Source organism: Bubalus bubalis, chromosome 18 (genome assembly GCF_019923935.1).
Source record: "Bubalus bubalis isolate 160015118507 breed Murrah chromosome 18, NDDB_SH_1, whole genome shotgun sequence".
Classification (NCBI taxonomy): domain Eukaryota; kingdom Metazoa; phylum Chordata; class Mammalia; order Artiodactyla; family Bovidae; genus Bubalus; species Bubalus bubalis.
In genome coordinates this window covers 65,655,716-65,671,446 of record NC_059174.1, presented here as the reverse complement: position 1 = coordinate 65,671,446, position 15,731 = coordinate 65,655,716, and the positions used below count along the sequence as shown (strand labels likewise).

Here is a 15,731-nt window from a genome sequence, read left to right as displayed (position 1 = left end):
TTGACAGCCTGCCTGCCAATGCAGGCGGCATGTGTTCGATCCCTGGTCCAGGAGGATCTTCTATGTCTCGGGGCAACTAAACCCGTGCACCACAACTACCGAAGCCCTTGCTCTCTATAGCCTGTGGTCCACAACCACAGAAGCCACCGCGACGAGAAGCCTGAACATTACAACGAAGCGGAGCCCCCACGCGCTGCCGGAGGACAAGTGACGGAGGGAAACGTCACAGGTCCGGACTGGGCCACCCGATCAGAAAATAACCAAGGTGAACGATCTGCTGCTACTCAGGCTGTGATGCTTTTGATCTTGGACCATGGCTGTCAAGGTCCCAAGGCAAACAGCGCTGCGGTTGTTTACACGGTGGTCTGGGAGGAGAAGCAGGTGGACACAGCCACCACGAGGGCCAGCAGCGCCTCTCCTGGGGAAGATGACAGCCTGACCTGGTGAAGACAGCACCACATACCAGCAGAGGCCTCACTGGCCTCACTAAGGAGACCTATTTCTTCCCCAAAAAAAGGCACATGCTCTTGTCCTCAAAAGTCACTGGGTCCTGCAACACCAGGCAAGGGGCACAAGAATATGATCTAAGCACTGGCACTGGACCCAGGCCCCCAGTCTTCGTCCTGCCCACACCTCCCCTTGCGTCTCCAAAACCCCGTCCCCTGACACCCCTGCTCGCCCTTTCATCTCTGAGGGTGTGGGCCCTCCTCCTGGGTGTGCACTGTCCCCACATCCACCAGAGTTTAGACAGTTTCTCTTTCCTGCACCCACCTCCTCCACTCGGAGACTGGTCCTTCATCTGGACATCCCACACTCATCTCAGGGCCCATCTGGAACCACAAGCTGAGATTTCCCTTCCAAAATCCCATCTCAGGACATAACCTGGTCCAGGCCACCAGGGCAGGGCAGTCTAGACATCAGGAAGCTAAATGGAAATTTCCTGTTCACCGGCACGCGGGTCAGCTCCACCTAGAGGTCTCCAGACAACTCAGATTCTACTCCCACATAATCCAACTGCTACTCTTCTGCCAAACATACTCCTTCTCCCAACCTCCGCTCTCCATCTCATTCTTTATCTGTAACACTTGGGATAGTCCTTTATCCTCCACTACATTCACTCTCCACTCGTAAATGGAAATCCCATCGATTCCACTCTGAAAATCGTATCGGGAATCTGATTATTTCTCCCACCTCTCCTACTTCTATTCTCGAGAGGTCACCGGAGAAACATTTGCAGCAGCACCCTCCTGAAGCTGCCTGCTTTCAGCCCCCACCACAACTCCGTGTTCACGCAGTTGCAAAATCCTAACTCAGATCATGGCCATCCATATGCTAATGAAAATCTGTGGCTCCCAGATTCCAAAGCCCGTCAACAGAGGTGGGACTCCCATGCTCACGCTGTCGGTTCCCCGCAGTGGAGACTGCAGAACTTTCCCGAATGCTCCCAGGCCAGTCTCACCTCCGAGTCTTCGCACATGCACATCCCTCCGCCTGCACCCTCCACATTTTATCACACTGGACTCTGAAATGCAGACTTCCACCTACGAACGCCCCAGTGTCCTGAGCACCGAAGCCTGGGGTTCAGTAGGGGACCTGCGGCACTGGGGTTCAGAGTCCACCCAGGTGGAGGCCAAGAGACCCTACTTCACCCGGCTCTCTTATCATGCCCGCAGTCCAGCTACATGCTGGGTCATGACCTCGGAAAGGGTGGCTTTGGAGCCTGGGGCCCTTCTCCGTAAAGCGGATACGACGCACAGGGCGACGACTCCGGGTCGGCCACGGGCACAGACGCCTTGACGGACGACCCGGAGAACAACCCCGCGCCGGGCGGTCCCCCGACAGCCGAGGAAACAAGACCCCGGGGAGACAGGACGTTTGCTGAGGTCACGGGACATACAGGGCACAGTTGGGACCTCCTAGGCTGTCGTACCTGCCACTCCCGTTTCCGCGGGCCTGAGGAGCCCCCTGGACACCAGCCACGGTCCTACAACCAGGTCCATCCGCCCGCGACCGACGGAGAAGCAGGACACAGAAGCAACCATCTGAACCCAGAAGTCCCGCCCTCCAAGGCGTGGCCGTCCCGGAAACGCCTATTTCCTGGGCTATCATTGGTCAATACTGGTGTAAGCGCACGGCGAGGGAAGTTCTGGGTAGTGTAGTTCATGTCGCGTGAGCCGTGATGCGGTGCGTCCAGCCTAATCACCTAGGCAACGACTCGGCGGCACCGCGATAGGCTCAGGGAAAAGCGTCATAGACGTCCACGAGCCTGGAGCCAGTGAGGGTCAGGATTTGGGCGTTTTCGCCTGGCCTCAGAGCGTGGGGCGGGACTTCCGGCGTCGCCATTGCAGTCTTAGTTTTGTGCCTGGTGGGGCTTCAGGAGACACACCCTGGGACGTGAGGCGAAGGCCCCCAGGGGGACGTTCTGGGATCCTCTTCGCACCTTGGCACTTCCTTTTACCCTCGGCTCACCGCTCCTCCTTCCTAAGCCTCGGTTTTTCCGCGCCCCGCCTTCGTCCCAAGTTCCGGGGAGGCAGCTTCCGTTTCATACTGGGGACGGTCGAAGTACTGAGTGCGACCATCAACCTGCGTCACCCCTCCCAGTGTTTGCGGGGGGGGGGTTCGGGTGAGCGCGCAGGCTCGTCACGGCCGCCGGCTGACACGGCCCCGCCCAGCCCACAGGCTGTGACCGGTCTTGCAGAGTCGCTGATGGACCCGAGGCAGGTGAGTGGCAGGTGAGAGGAGACAGGTCCTCACCTGCTGAGATCCCCGCCCTTGTGACCCTGGGGTCTGTTAGGGGATGGTGGCGTCCCGAACTTGGCCTGCACATGAGTCTGGGCCCCTGAGAGTCACTTTCCCCTGGCATCCCGAACCTAGGCCAGAGGTTATGTGGAGCGGATCACATGGGATAAGATCTGGAAAGGTGTCCGTGACACAGACCAGTATGTGCCAATTGCTTGGAGGTGGGCGTAAGGTGACAGTGTTGAGGGAAACGACAGATCTCCATTTCTTCTGGTGGAAATAGAGAGCAGAGGGACTGGAGACAGGCCTGGAAAGGGAGGCTGGGGTGCTGGGCCTCTATTCTCAGTGTGGTGCGGGTCACGGGAAGTTTAGCGCAGAGGAGGAGGTGATCTGAATCAGATCTTAACAAGCCTGTGGATGCTGGGTGAGGAGACTGGAAGGTGGGATGAGGCTGGAGGCCCGAAGATCATGGAGGAGGTGACTGCAGTGGTCCCGGTGTGTGCTTTTGGTGGCTAGAGCAGGGAGGTGCCTGCAAGGTAGGAGAAGTGGTTGGCTCCTGGATGTAATTTTTAGGGTGGACTAGATTTCCTGATCACTTCATGGCAAATAGATGGGGAAACAGTGGCTCACTTTATTTTTCTGGGCTCCAAAATCACTGCAGATGGTGATTGCAGCCATGAAATTAAAAGACGCTTACTCTTTGAAAGGAAAGTTATGACCAACCTAGATAGCATATTCAAAAGCAGAGACATTACTTTGCCAACAAAGGTCCATCTAGTCAAGGCTATGGTTTTTCCAGTGGTCATGTATGGATGTGAGAGTTGGACTATAAAGAAAGCTGAGCACCGAAGAATTGATGCTTTTGAACTGTGGTGTTGGAGAAGACTCCTGAAAGTCCCTTGGACTGCAAGGAGATCCAACCAGTCCATCCTAAAGGAGATCCATCCTGGGTGTTCATTGGAAGGACAGATGTTGAAGCTGAAACTCCAATACTTTGGCCACCTGATGCAAAGAGCTGACTCATTTGAAAAGACCCTAATGCTGGGAAAGATTGAGGGCAGGAGGAGAAGGGGATGACAGAGGATGAGATGGTTAGATGGCATCACCGACTCAATGGACATGGGTTTGGGTGAACTCTGGGAGTTGGTGATGGACCGGGAGGCCTGGTGTGCTGTGGTTCATTGGGTCACAAAGAGTCAGACACAACTGAGCAACTGAACTGAACTGAGATTTCCTGATATGTGGCAGGGAAATATGGTTGACCCTGAATATTTTTCGGATGTGGAAGATGGTTTGAGGAGTAGATTTCAGAGGGAAAATAACTGTTTTGGCCATATCATATTTGGAATGTTATTGAGACTACCAAATTGAGATGTCAAGTGTATTTCATGCCAGGTCGAAACGAGAGACGTCCGCCGGCGGGAGGCTTGTGCTTGCACACTGCGAGCTGGGTTCAGGATGATGAACAAGCCTCTGAGTAGAGTGTAGACCTGGGATGAAAAAATGAAGCACAGGGTCTTCCTTGGTGGTCCAGTGGCCAAGACTCCACGCTCTCAATGCAGGGGACCTGGGTTCAGTCCCTGGTCAGGGAACTAGATTCTACCTGCCACAACTAAGATCCCACACAGTGCAACTAAAACACAGCACAGCCAAATAAAGAAATACAAAAAAAAAAAAAAGCACATAAGTAAGGTAGGATGACAGTGGGCCTGAACTTAGATTGTTTTACCTTTCTACATCTCACAGGGTTTTCTGGCCATTCTCCTTACGTCCAGGGGGGTTTATTAGGCTGCTGGAGTATCAGAGACAAAAAGGCTCAGCCAAGCTAAGTGTTGCCACACCAAGAGTGGGGACAAGCAGGTCAAGGATTTGTGTATTAGGAAGGGCAAGGACAGCTATGACTGGTGAAGGGACAGCATGCATAAGGTTAGAGCTGGAAGAGAATAAGGGTGTTTGAGATTATTACTCCTGGTTCTGGGGTGCAAGATTGGAGCAACAGAGCCAAGAAGGGAGGCTTTATCTAGAGAGGTGATGGCTGTCTCTGTTAGTGGGAAGTTTTTGCAGTCAAGGACAGTCCAAGGTTAGCATCGGATCCTGCCTGCCTCTGTTGGCAAGCTAAGTGCATAGTGGTAAACGAGTACAGGGGAACGTGCCTGTGGTGTGGCCAGGGAGAGGGACGATGATACTGTGGGATGTGGGAAGTAGAGGTTTGAGGATTGATGTGTACGTGGTAAGGGAATGAGGCCTGATACAGAGGCTTAAGGAAGAAAAGAGAGCCCAGATTTTCTTAGATTTGGGAGGTGAGACCTGAAGGACACAAGGGAAGTTGGTTAGTAGGGAGAGGGGTGTCATATGACAACTTAGAGCTCAAACAGCATCCATCTACCCACCTTCCTTTTGTCTTTCTCGTTAGGATTGGTCTGAAAACAGTGGCCAGTGGGACTGTGAGGAGAGCGGGGCACCAGTGGGGCCAGCACCTGTGGTCTTCTCAAAGGTGAGGGCCTGGTGAAGGGGGTGAGCTGCAGGCAGGTGGAGGGAGGATGGACGGGAGTCATGAGGAGAAGAGATGCCAGCGGGACACGGGGCAGAACACTGAGTCGCACATCAAGGGCCTGAATGTGCCTGCTGGACCGTTTGTTTGTTTTCCAGCCCACCTATTGGCCCCCTGGCCTTGCTGTCTCCTCATGGGGAAGCCTGGTGGCCTTCGAGGAGGTGGCCATGCACTTTTCCAGGGAGGAGTGGGAGCTCCTCGATGAGGCCCAGAGGCAGCTGTACCACACTGTGATGCTGGAGACCTTGGAGCTTGTGACCTCACTTGGTAAGGCCCTCATTCCCTTCCCTGGCCTGTGGGCCAGCATCTGCCTTTTGTCTTCTCCCCATCCCCAAGCTGGACCAGGGACACTGCTTCCTGCCCGGGTTTCATGTTGTAGCTGCTGTGAGTGCTGGGCCTGGGCTGTGTGCACCCCCGTTTCTCCCTGAGCAGCCTCATGAGGAGTCCTAACAGCTATTAGGTCCCACAGGGGCCTTGTAGGAGCAGAGGTTGGGGATCGGCATTCTGGCCTGCCTGAAGGGTCCTGCTCAACTTGACCAGTGCCTGCCTGGCTGATCTAGTGTGGGGCCATGCCGAGGTTCTGCCCCTTCCCCAGAGACTTTTTTAAATGGCTTTACTGATATATATCATAACATTCACCCTTTTATTTTTTTTTTACAAAAATCAATTTTAACGTCCACCCTTTTAAAGTGTACGGTTTAGTGGGTTTTCATGTTTTCAGTGTATAAATCTCACCATACTCCATAGAACTTCTTGAAGAGAACATAGGCAAAATATTCTTTGACATAAATCATACCAGTGTTTTCTTAAGTCAGTCTCCCAAAGCAATGAAATAAAAACAAACAAATGGAACCTAATAAAACTTACAAGTTTTTCCACAGCAAAGGAAACCATAAAAAAAATGAAAATACAACTTAGAAACTGTGAGAAAATATTTGTAAATGATATGATTGACAAGGGTTTTAATTTCCAAAATATACAAACAGCTCATACAACTCAATAACAAGAAAATAACCCCATTGAAAAAATGGGCAGAAGACCTAAATAGACATTTCTCCAAAGAAGACATATAGATGGCCAAAAAGCATGTAAAAACATGCTCAACACTGCTTATTATTCAGTTCAGTTCAGTTCAGTCGCTCAGTCGTGTCCAACTCTTTGCAACCCCATGAATCGCAGCACGCCAGGCCTCCCTGTCCATCACCAACTCCCGGAGTTCACCCAGACTCACGTCCATTGACTCAGTGATGCCATCCAGCCATCTCATCCTCTGTCGTCCCCTTCTCCTCCTGCCCCCAATCCCTCCCACCATCAGAGTCTTTTCCAATGAGTCAACTCTTCACATGAGGTGGCCAAAGTACTGAAGTTTCAGCTTTAGTATCATTCCTTCCAAAGAAATCCCAGGGGTGATCTCCTTCAGAATGCACTGGTTGGATCTCTTTGAAGTCCAAGGGACTCTCAAGAGTCTTCTCCAACACCACAGTTCAAAAGCATCAATTCTTCGGCGCTCAGCCTTCTTCACAGTCCAACTCTCATGTACATGACCACTGGAAAAACCATAGCCTTGACTAGACGAACCTTTGTTGGCAAATTAATGTCTCTGCTTTTGAATATGCTATCTAGGTTGGTCATAACTTTCCTTCCAAGGAGTAAGCATTTTTAATTTTATGGCTGCAGTCACCATCTGCAGTGATTTTGGAGCCCCCCAAAATAAAGTCTGTCACTGTTTCCCCATATATTTGCCATGAAGTGATGGGACCAGATGCCATGATCTTTATTTTCTGAATGTTGAGTTTTAAGCCAACTTTTTCACTCTCCACTTTCACTGTCATCAAGAGGCTTTTTAGTTCCTCTTCACTTTCTGCCATAAGGGTGGTGTCATCTGCATATCTGAGGTTATTGATGTTTCTCCCAGCAGTCTTGATTCCAGCTTGTGCTTCTTCCAGCCCAGCGTTTCTCATGATGTACTCTGCATATAAGTGAAATAAGCAGGGTGACAATATACAGCCTTGACGTACTCCTTTTCCTATTTGGAACCAGTCTGTTGTTCCATGTCCAGTTCTAACTGTTGCTTCCTGATCTGCATACAGATTTCTCAAGAGGCAGGTCAGGTGGTGTGGTATTCCCATCTCTTTCAGAATTTTCCACAGTTTATTGTGATCCACACAGTCAAAGGCTTTGGCATAGTCAATAAAGCAGAAATAGATGTTTTTCTGGCACTCTCTTGCTTTTTCCATGATCCAGCGGATGTTGGCAATTTGGTCTCTGGTTCCTCTGCCTTTTCTAAAACCAGCTTGAACATCTGGAAGTTCACGGTTCACATATTGCTGAAGCCTGGCTTGGAGAATTTTGAGCATTACTTTGCTAGCGTGTGAGATGAGTGCAGTTGTGCGGTAGTCTGAGCATTCTTTGGCATTGCCTTTCTTTTATTATTTTTTGCTTATTATTAGAGAAATTCAAATGAAAACTAGAATGAGGTGTCACCTCACACCAGTCAGAATAGCCATCATTAAAAAGTCTACGGATAACAAATGGTAGAGAGCATGTGGAAAAAGGAGCCCTCCTGCACTATTGATGGGAATGCAAATTGGTGCAGCCACTATGGAAGACATTATGGAGGTTCCTGAAAAAATGAAAACTCGAGTTGCCATATGATCCAGCAATCTCACTCCTGGGCATATATTTGGAGAAAAAACAGCAATTCGAAAGGATAAGTTTACTCCAATGTTCATTGTAGCACTATTTACAATAGCCAGGACATGGAAGCAACATAAATTCTATCGACAGATGAATGGAAAAGAAGATGTGGTGTATGTATACAATGGAATGCTACTCAGCCATAAAAAAGAAATAATGCCACTTGCTGTAACGTGGGTGAACCTAGAGACTATCATACTAAGTGATGTAAGTCATAAGGAGAAAAGACAAGTACCATGTGATATCTCTTATATGTGGAATCTAAAATACAACACAAATGAACATATCTGTGAAACAGAAAAAGTCTCACAGATATAGAGAACAGACTTGTTGCCAACGGTGGGGGCTGGGAGAGGGATGGATTGGCATTAGGAAATACAACCTATTATATATAGAATGGATAAACATTAGGTCCTACTGTATAGCACAGCGAACTATAATAGGGAAGAATATGAAAAAGAACATATGTACAACTGAGGCAGTTTGCTTTATGGCAGAACTTAACAATAAATTTTTTTATTTTTTTTAAATTAAGGATAATAAACAAATGGACTTCCCTGGTGGCTCAGACGGTAAAGCGTCTGCCTACAATGCGGGAGACCCGGGTTCATTCCCTGGGTCGGGAAGATCTCCTGGAGAAGGAAATGGCAACCCACTCCAGTATTCTTGCCTGGAAAAATCCCACGGATGGAGGAGCCTGGTAGGCTACAGTCCATGGGGTCACAAAGAGTCGGACACAACTGAGCGACTTCACTTTCACTTTTTCAATAAACTACTATCACCATACTCTTAATTCTAAACATTTTCATTACCTAAAGAGAAACTCTGTACCCTTTAGCAGTCACTCTTCATCCTCCCTCATCCTGTCCTGAGTCCTAGGCAACCACTAATCTACTTTCTGACTATACAGATTTGCTTATTCTATTAATAGATATTTTATACAAATGGAATTATACCATATGTGTTTTCCGTGACTGGCTTTTACTTGGCATAATGTTGTTGAGGTTCATCCATGTTATAGAACATATCAATAATCTTTCATTTTTATGGCTGAATAATCCAGCATATAGGTATACCAGTTTTGTTTATCCATTCATCAGCTGATGGACATTTGGCTTTTTTCCACTTTTTGACTGTTAGAAAAATTATGGCTGTTACAGACGTTCGTGTACAAGCTTTTGTGTAGATACATGTCATTTCTCTTCCGTAAATGCATAGCAGTGAAATTCCCAAAGTGTTTCCCAATTGGCGGCGTCATTTTACATCCCACTGCAGTTTATGAGTGTTTCAGTTTCTCTACTTCCTCATCAAAAACTTGTTACTATCTTTTTTTCTTAAAGCTATCCTGGTGAGTTTAAAGTGGTACCTCATTGTGGTTTGAGCTTGCATTTCTGTAAAGACTAATGGGCTTCCCCGGTGGTGCAGTGATAAAGAATCTGCCTGCCAGTGCAGGAGATGGAAGAGATGTGGGTTCGATCCCTGAGTCAGGAAGATCCCCTGGAGTAGGAAATGCCAACCCGCTCCAGTATTTTTGCCTGGAAAATTCCATGGACAGAGGAGCCTGACAGGCTGTAGTGCATGGGGTCACAAAGAGTTGGACATGACTTGAGCACACGCTGTGCACACAATACTAATGATGTTGAGCTTCTTTCCATTTACTTTTTGTCCATTTGTGTATATGTATCTTTTTTTGAAAAATGTCTTTTCAGGTCCTTTACCTCTGAGTTCTTGCCTCTGTTGAGGGCCCTATCCCGCCAGTGAGCCTTTCACTCTAACTCTGCCCCACCTGGCCTATCGGCAAATCCTTGGCCCACTCCTGTATGTGTCAGTGATACATTTCTAAGGAAGTCACCCTTTTCACTAAGTGGCATGCTCACGTTAACCAGAAATTTCTCGGCTTTCAGGCTGTTGGCCTGTGGTGGGAGACGAGGAGGTGCCTTCTGAGAAGAGCGCTTCTGGAGAAGCCGTGTCACAGCTCAGAACTCCCAGTGCGCCTCCTTCCACGCAGGAGGCTGACGGCCGCGGCACGTGTGAGCCACTCTCGAGAGACAGTTTGCAGCTGGACGACCATCAAAGACATAGTGGGGAGACCTCCTGCACATGTTTAGCATATGGAAGAGAGTTTTGGTTTGGTGCGAATCTTCACCAGCATCCAGAGTACAATGGAGAAAAGCCCTTCCAATGTAACAGAGACAGGGACTTGTTTGTAAAAAGCTCAACAGGCTCTTTGTCAGAGAAACCCATTACATGTGGGTTAGGTGGCCAGGATGTCTCAGACGGCCATGACCTCCTCCAACCCCCAAGCATGGATGGCAGTGGGGAGCCACATAGCAGCACAAAGGTCAGGGAGGCCTCACTGCACCTTTTCAATTCTGGGCAGCTCCCAGACGTCCAGTCCTCACAGAAGCCCTTCAACTGCAGTGACAGTGGGAAAGCGTTCCAGAAGACTTCTGTCCTCAGCCACCAGAGTGCTCACTCTGAAGAGACACCATTTAGATGCGCAAGAGTTGAAAATTCCTTAGAGGAGAAATCAGCCCTTATTAGTGACCAATGGTTTCACACTGGAGAAACATCTCATGTATGTAAAGAGTGTGGCAAGGCTTTCAGTCACCCATATAAACTGAGGAAGCATCAGAAATTCCACACAGGAGTAAAAGATTATGCATGCAGCGACTGTGGGAAAACTTTCAGCCACAAACTCACCCTTATTCATCACCAGAGAATCCACACAGGAGAAAGGCCTTATGAATGCAGTGAATGTGGGAAAGCCTTCAATAACAGGTCACACCTCGCTCGGCATGAGAAAGTTCACACAGGAGAAAGGCCTTTCAAGTGCAGCAAATGTGGAAGAGCCTTCAGCCAAAGCTCCAATTTCCTTCGGCACCAGAAAGTCCACACCCACATAAAACCTTATGAGTGCAGTCAGTGTGGTAAAGCCTTCAGTCGCAGCTCTGCGCTCATGCAGCACTGGAGAGTTCATACTGGAGAACGGCCGTTTGAGTGCAGTGAGTGTGGGAGAGCTTTTAACAACAACTCCAACCTTGCTCAGCACCAGAAGGTTCACACCGGAGAACGGCCTTTCGGATGCAGTGAATGTGGGAGAGACTTTAGCCAAAGCTCTCACCTCCTTCGCCATCAGAAAGTCCACACCGGAGAACGGCCTTTCGCATGTGGTGAATGTGGGAAAACCTTCAGCAATAGCTCCACCCTCATTCAACACCAGAAAGTACATACTGGACAAAGGCCTTACAGGTGCAGTGAGTGCAGAAAAGCCTTCAGTCGCAACTCCAGCCTGGTTCAGCACTGGAGAACTCACACTGGGGAAAAGCCTTATGAGTGCAGTGAATGTGGGAAGGCCTTTGCTCACAGTTCCAGTCTGATTGAGCACTGGAGAGTTCACACCAGAGAAAGGCCTTATGAGTGTAATGAATGTGGGAAGTTCTTTAGCCAAAAGTCCATTCTTACGAAGCATCAGAAAGTTCACACTGGGGAAAGGCCTTATGAGTGCACTAAATGTGGCAAGTTCTTTAGCCGTAAGTCCAGCCTCATCTATCACTGGAGAGTTCACACTGGGGAAAGGCCTTACGAGTGCAGTGCATGCGGGAGAGCCTTCAGCAGTAACTCTCACCTCATTCGTCACCAGAGAGTGCACACACAGGAAAGGCCCTATGAATGCAGCCAGTGTGGGAAAGCCTTTAGTGAAAGATCCACACTTGTTCGACACCAGATAGTTCACACCAGAGAAAGGACTTATGAGTGTGGCCACTGTGGGAAAATCTTCAGTCGCCTCTGCAACCTTGCACAGCACAGAAGGATCCACAGCTGAATGGAGCCTTATGGAGATGGTCTTTGGGAGATCTTCAGCCACATCAAACTTCAGGCAGCAGACTACCAAGAAATTCCCTAATGTGTCACTGATATGGAAATGCCTTCAGAAGCTACCCTGCCCTTTCTGAGTGGCCTAGGAACCTACACAGCACTGTCTCCCCTCTGGAGCGTAAACCTCTTTCTAGCTGCCTGTGGCCTCTGAGAGGGTCAGGGAATGAACTGACCCCGTGTTGGTTGAGAGATTCATTAATAAAGACACATGACAGTCCTACACGTTATGTACCTAACAGTGCTTCAGGGTACATGAAGCAAAAACTGATAGAACTGCAAGGAGCAATAGACAAACTCACAATTATACTTTGGGAAGTTCACACCCTCCCAGATAATCAGTAAAGGCGTGAAGACAACACTTTCAACCAGCTTGACCTAATCAATATTTATAGAACTTCCTGTCCAAGAGGACAGAATAGACATTTTTTTCACATGCACATAGAACATTTACCAATATGGAGCATATTCTGGGCCATAAAAGAAGGCCTGATAAAGGGATAAGAAATAATACACGGTATGGACCTTGACTATAACAGAATTCTATAAGAAATAAAGAACGGAATGATGTGTGGAAAACCCTCATTCAGAAACTGAATATCACACTTATAAATAATCCATGGTCAAAGATGAAATCAAAAGAAAAATTTGAAAGTACTTGGAATGAAAATGAAAACAGCATATCAAAATATGTGGGATGTACCTAAAACTGTACCAAGGGAGACATATGTGTATGTGTATATATATATGTGTGTGTGTGTGTGTCCATGTATACTGGTGAAATATTAATAAGCCTTATGGATTGTAGAAGAATCATTAAATGCCAGGTTTTTTAAAGTTCCAACAAAAGAAGCAGACATGACTCCAGGCCATGAAGTTTCTCTTCACTGAAAGGTAAAAGCCAACTGCAGGGTCATGCGAGCCCCCAGAAGACAGACAAGGCCAGACTTGGGGGGTCCTGAGATGAGGGGCACCAGGAGGGGCCTCCCTGACACACTGAAGGGCCCTTCACAGCCCTGCTCACAGCTGCCAGTTGTGTGCTTTCTTGAGGGATGTCTGTCTCCCATGTCTTAGTCCATTCCAACTGATGTAACAAATACCATAAACTGGGAGGCTTAAAAATAACAAATTTCTCACAGTCCTGGAGACTAGAAAATCCAAGATCACAGTGCCAGGATATTTGGTGACAGGTGAGGATCCTGGTTGACAGCCATCCTCTGTGTCCTCACAGTGAAGGAGAAGGGGTCCTTGGGGGCCTCTTATGAGACCACTAATCTCAGTCACAAGGGTTCCTCCCTCATGACCTCTTCAACCTCCCAAAGGCCCCACCTCTAAATACAGAACACTGATGGGTTAGGGTTTAACCTAGGTATTGGGGGACACAGCGTTCGGTATACACCACCCTACTACAATGTCAGTTTCACGCATGAGGGGCCTGTGGATTTCGTCCTGCCAGGGGAGTGAAGTCTCTAGGGCTCAGCAGCCGCTCACAGCCTGGGACAGGTGTGCCTGCACTCATGTGAGTGCAGGACGGGATAAGCACCACTCTTTCCCTGAGGTCTCCTACCTTCTCGCTCCCCAGGGTCAGCTCCGAGAGGGCTGTGATCTGGGCCAAGTACCGTCCCTCAGGGCCACCACAGATCCCCCAGGGGTCCTACTGGGTGCCAGGCTTTTGCCTGAGCTCCGTGGTAGATGCATTTCATCTCCAGCTGATGTGCAATACAGAGATTTAATGTGCAAAGGGACTAAAGAACAGGGTCACTGCGGAGCAACCGCAGCTCTAAGAGAAATGAAGCACAGGTGAGAGTGACGGTGACGGCTGCTACTGCTTGCTTTTAGGTGGGAAGGAAAAGATCTGAGACGGGGACTCCAGGAACCTTTTCAGCCAGAAGGAGCAGCAGTGCAGAGGCACCTGGCAGAGATGACCCATGGAGGGACCACGGGGGAGAAGCAGGCCGAGAGGTCAGGAGACAGGTCATGCCGCCCTGTCAGTGGGGTGAGGAGTCTGGTCAGTCTGCCCTAACCCCCACCTGCCTGGACATCTGGGCCCTATTTGGCTCTGCCAGACTTTGACTCTGCTCCATACAGACCTCCATGCTCAAGGTGAAAGGTTGTTGCTGAATCACGTGACAACACCGGGATCCTTGGCCTCTGGAAGAGAAGAATTCAATCCGGGGCCAGAGACGAGGCTTGATCACTCAGAGCTTTTGTGTAGTAAAGTTTTATTAAAGTATAAAGGAGATAGAGAAAGCTTCTGACATAGACATCAGAAGGGGGTAGAAAGAGTACCCCTTTGCTAGTGTTAGCAATGGAGTTATATACTCTCCAATGAATCCAAAGAATGTCTGGAGGTTGTAAAGATCTCACCAGACCTACTCCCATAATTTACATTTTAAGATAGCAGAATTAGCCAGAAGGTTTAATCCAGAGACTACCTTCAGGCAGGATATATTATTGTTATATAATCCTTGTAAAGACCAGACCTACAACCTACCCCCATAATTTACATTTTAAGATAACATGATCAGCCAGGTTTAATCCAGAGACTGTCCTCAGGCAGGATACATAATCCTAAGGAATGTAGAGGAAAAAAGAAAGTTTGTCCTTTTTTCCTCCTTGAGAATTGCAGACCCCTCTCTCCTTGGGGACCCCTAGACTTCTTATCAACCTGCCTAGGAAATGACTTTCTCATTGTGGGCAAGGTCTGTGTCTCACTGGTATGATTATTTGGCTGCAGTGTTTGTTCTCTCTTTGGGAACTACAGATACCATGCTACGAGTAGATGCTTCGACTAATTTTACTCAACAGGCACTGCAAGATTCTCAAAAAGCTATTTCAGCTCTTAATGCTGAACAACCACAAATTAAGTGGTTTTACAAAACAGATTGGCTTTAGATATTTTGACAGCTGCCCAAGGAGAAATGTGTGCCAGTATTCATACCCAGTGCTGTACATACGTACCTGATATGAGCACTAATGTTACTTACTTTTCTAAACATGAACAAGATGACTGGGGCTATGAATACTCCTGAAGCCTCAGTTGCCTCACTTTGGGAGACGTTAACTAGTTCCCTATGATGGAAAACTATCTTAATGACAATAATTCTGATTGTTTTATTTTTGCTGTTTGCTCCCTACATCTGTAACTGTGTAATTGGATTTGTTTCTAGTCGCATGAAGGTTTTTAGGTTACGGATGGTGTCCAGGCTCCTAGGAGTGCCGCAGCCTCCTCCAGCTATTACTTGGGGCCCCTGGGTCAGAGGCCCTCAATATGAGGGTCATGAGAATATGTTGCCTCAACAATTTAGGGACTGCACCCCTAAACAGCAGGAAGTAGTTATGGGATGAAAATGACGTCCCTTTCCTTTGGCAGCATAATTCTCCTAAAAGAAAAGGGGGGAATGAGCAAGTCATTTCCTAGGCAGGTTGATAAAAAGTCTGGGGTCCCCAAGGAGAGAGGGGTCTGCAATTCTCAAGGAGGAAGAAACTTGGATTGGTGGTCAGGAAGCTCCTAGCCTTGCTAGGAATCGAAAGTTCGGAAGCTAGATGGCGCTCTAGCTACAAGAGCACCTCTGAGGTTAAAGGTTACTCGGAACTGCAATGGGGTTCCTTTCCTTTGGTAGCGCTGAGTAGACGCGTATACTGATGTGGTGACGCTTGGAAGAAACATCTCAGTTTTATGTTCATATCGGTCTTATTGTGGTCAGGAATATACTCAGGGTCATGCACAGGCACCAAGGTGATGAATGTTTCCCCCAGCGGTTTAGCCTGGGAGGCATTCCGGAAGGTTACTCTGATTGAACCCCGGGTGGCATCAGAGGTAACGGTGAAGAGCTGGACGTCAGTTAGGGATGCCATCAGGTCTACC

At 48.4% G+C, this 15,731-nt stretch overlaps 2 protein-coding genes across 11 annotated transcripts in view; one reads left to right on the top strand and one right to left on the bottom strand.

Moving 5' to 3' along the window:
• Positions 1 to 15,731, bottom strand: part of ZNF584 (zinc finger protein 584) — a 31,614-nt gene that overhangs the window by 6,426 nt on the left and 9,457 nt on the right. For 7 of the 8 annotated variants that reach the window (XR_006546186.2, XR_003104865.3, XR_006546180.2 and 4 more), the window contains exon 1: positions 1,931 to 2,341. The exons of the other annotated variant lie outside the window; for it this stretch is intronic. The gene's annotated coding sequence lies outside the window, so the exon portion shown is untranslated. Of the gene's footprint in view, positions 1 to 1,930; positions 2,342 to 15,731 lie in introns of those variants that run through there. 8 annotated transcript variants of the gene reach the window in all.
• Positions 2,331 to 12,715, top strand: ZNF132 (zinc finger protein 132). Of its 3 annotated transcripts, none has more exons than XM_006067270.4 (4): positions 2,331 to 2,721; positions 5,153 to 5,233; positions 5,389 to 5,557; positions 9,892 to 12,715. In XM_006067270.4, the coding sequence occupies exons 1-4, from the start codon at positions 2,707 to 2,709 to the stop codon at positions 11,811 to 11,813; spliced, it is 2,187 nt and encodes a 728-aa protein (XP_006067332.1). In that variant the 5' UTR covers positions 2,331 to 2,706; the 3' UTR covers positions 11,814 to 12,715. The 3 variants fall into 3 exon arrangements, with proteins under 3 accessions (XP_006067332.1, XP_006067333.1, XP_025126181.1); XM_025270396.3 differs by having other exon boundaries at positions 2,343 to 2,732; XM_006067271.4 differs by lacking the exon at positions 5,153 to 5,233.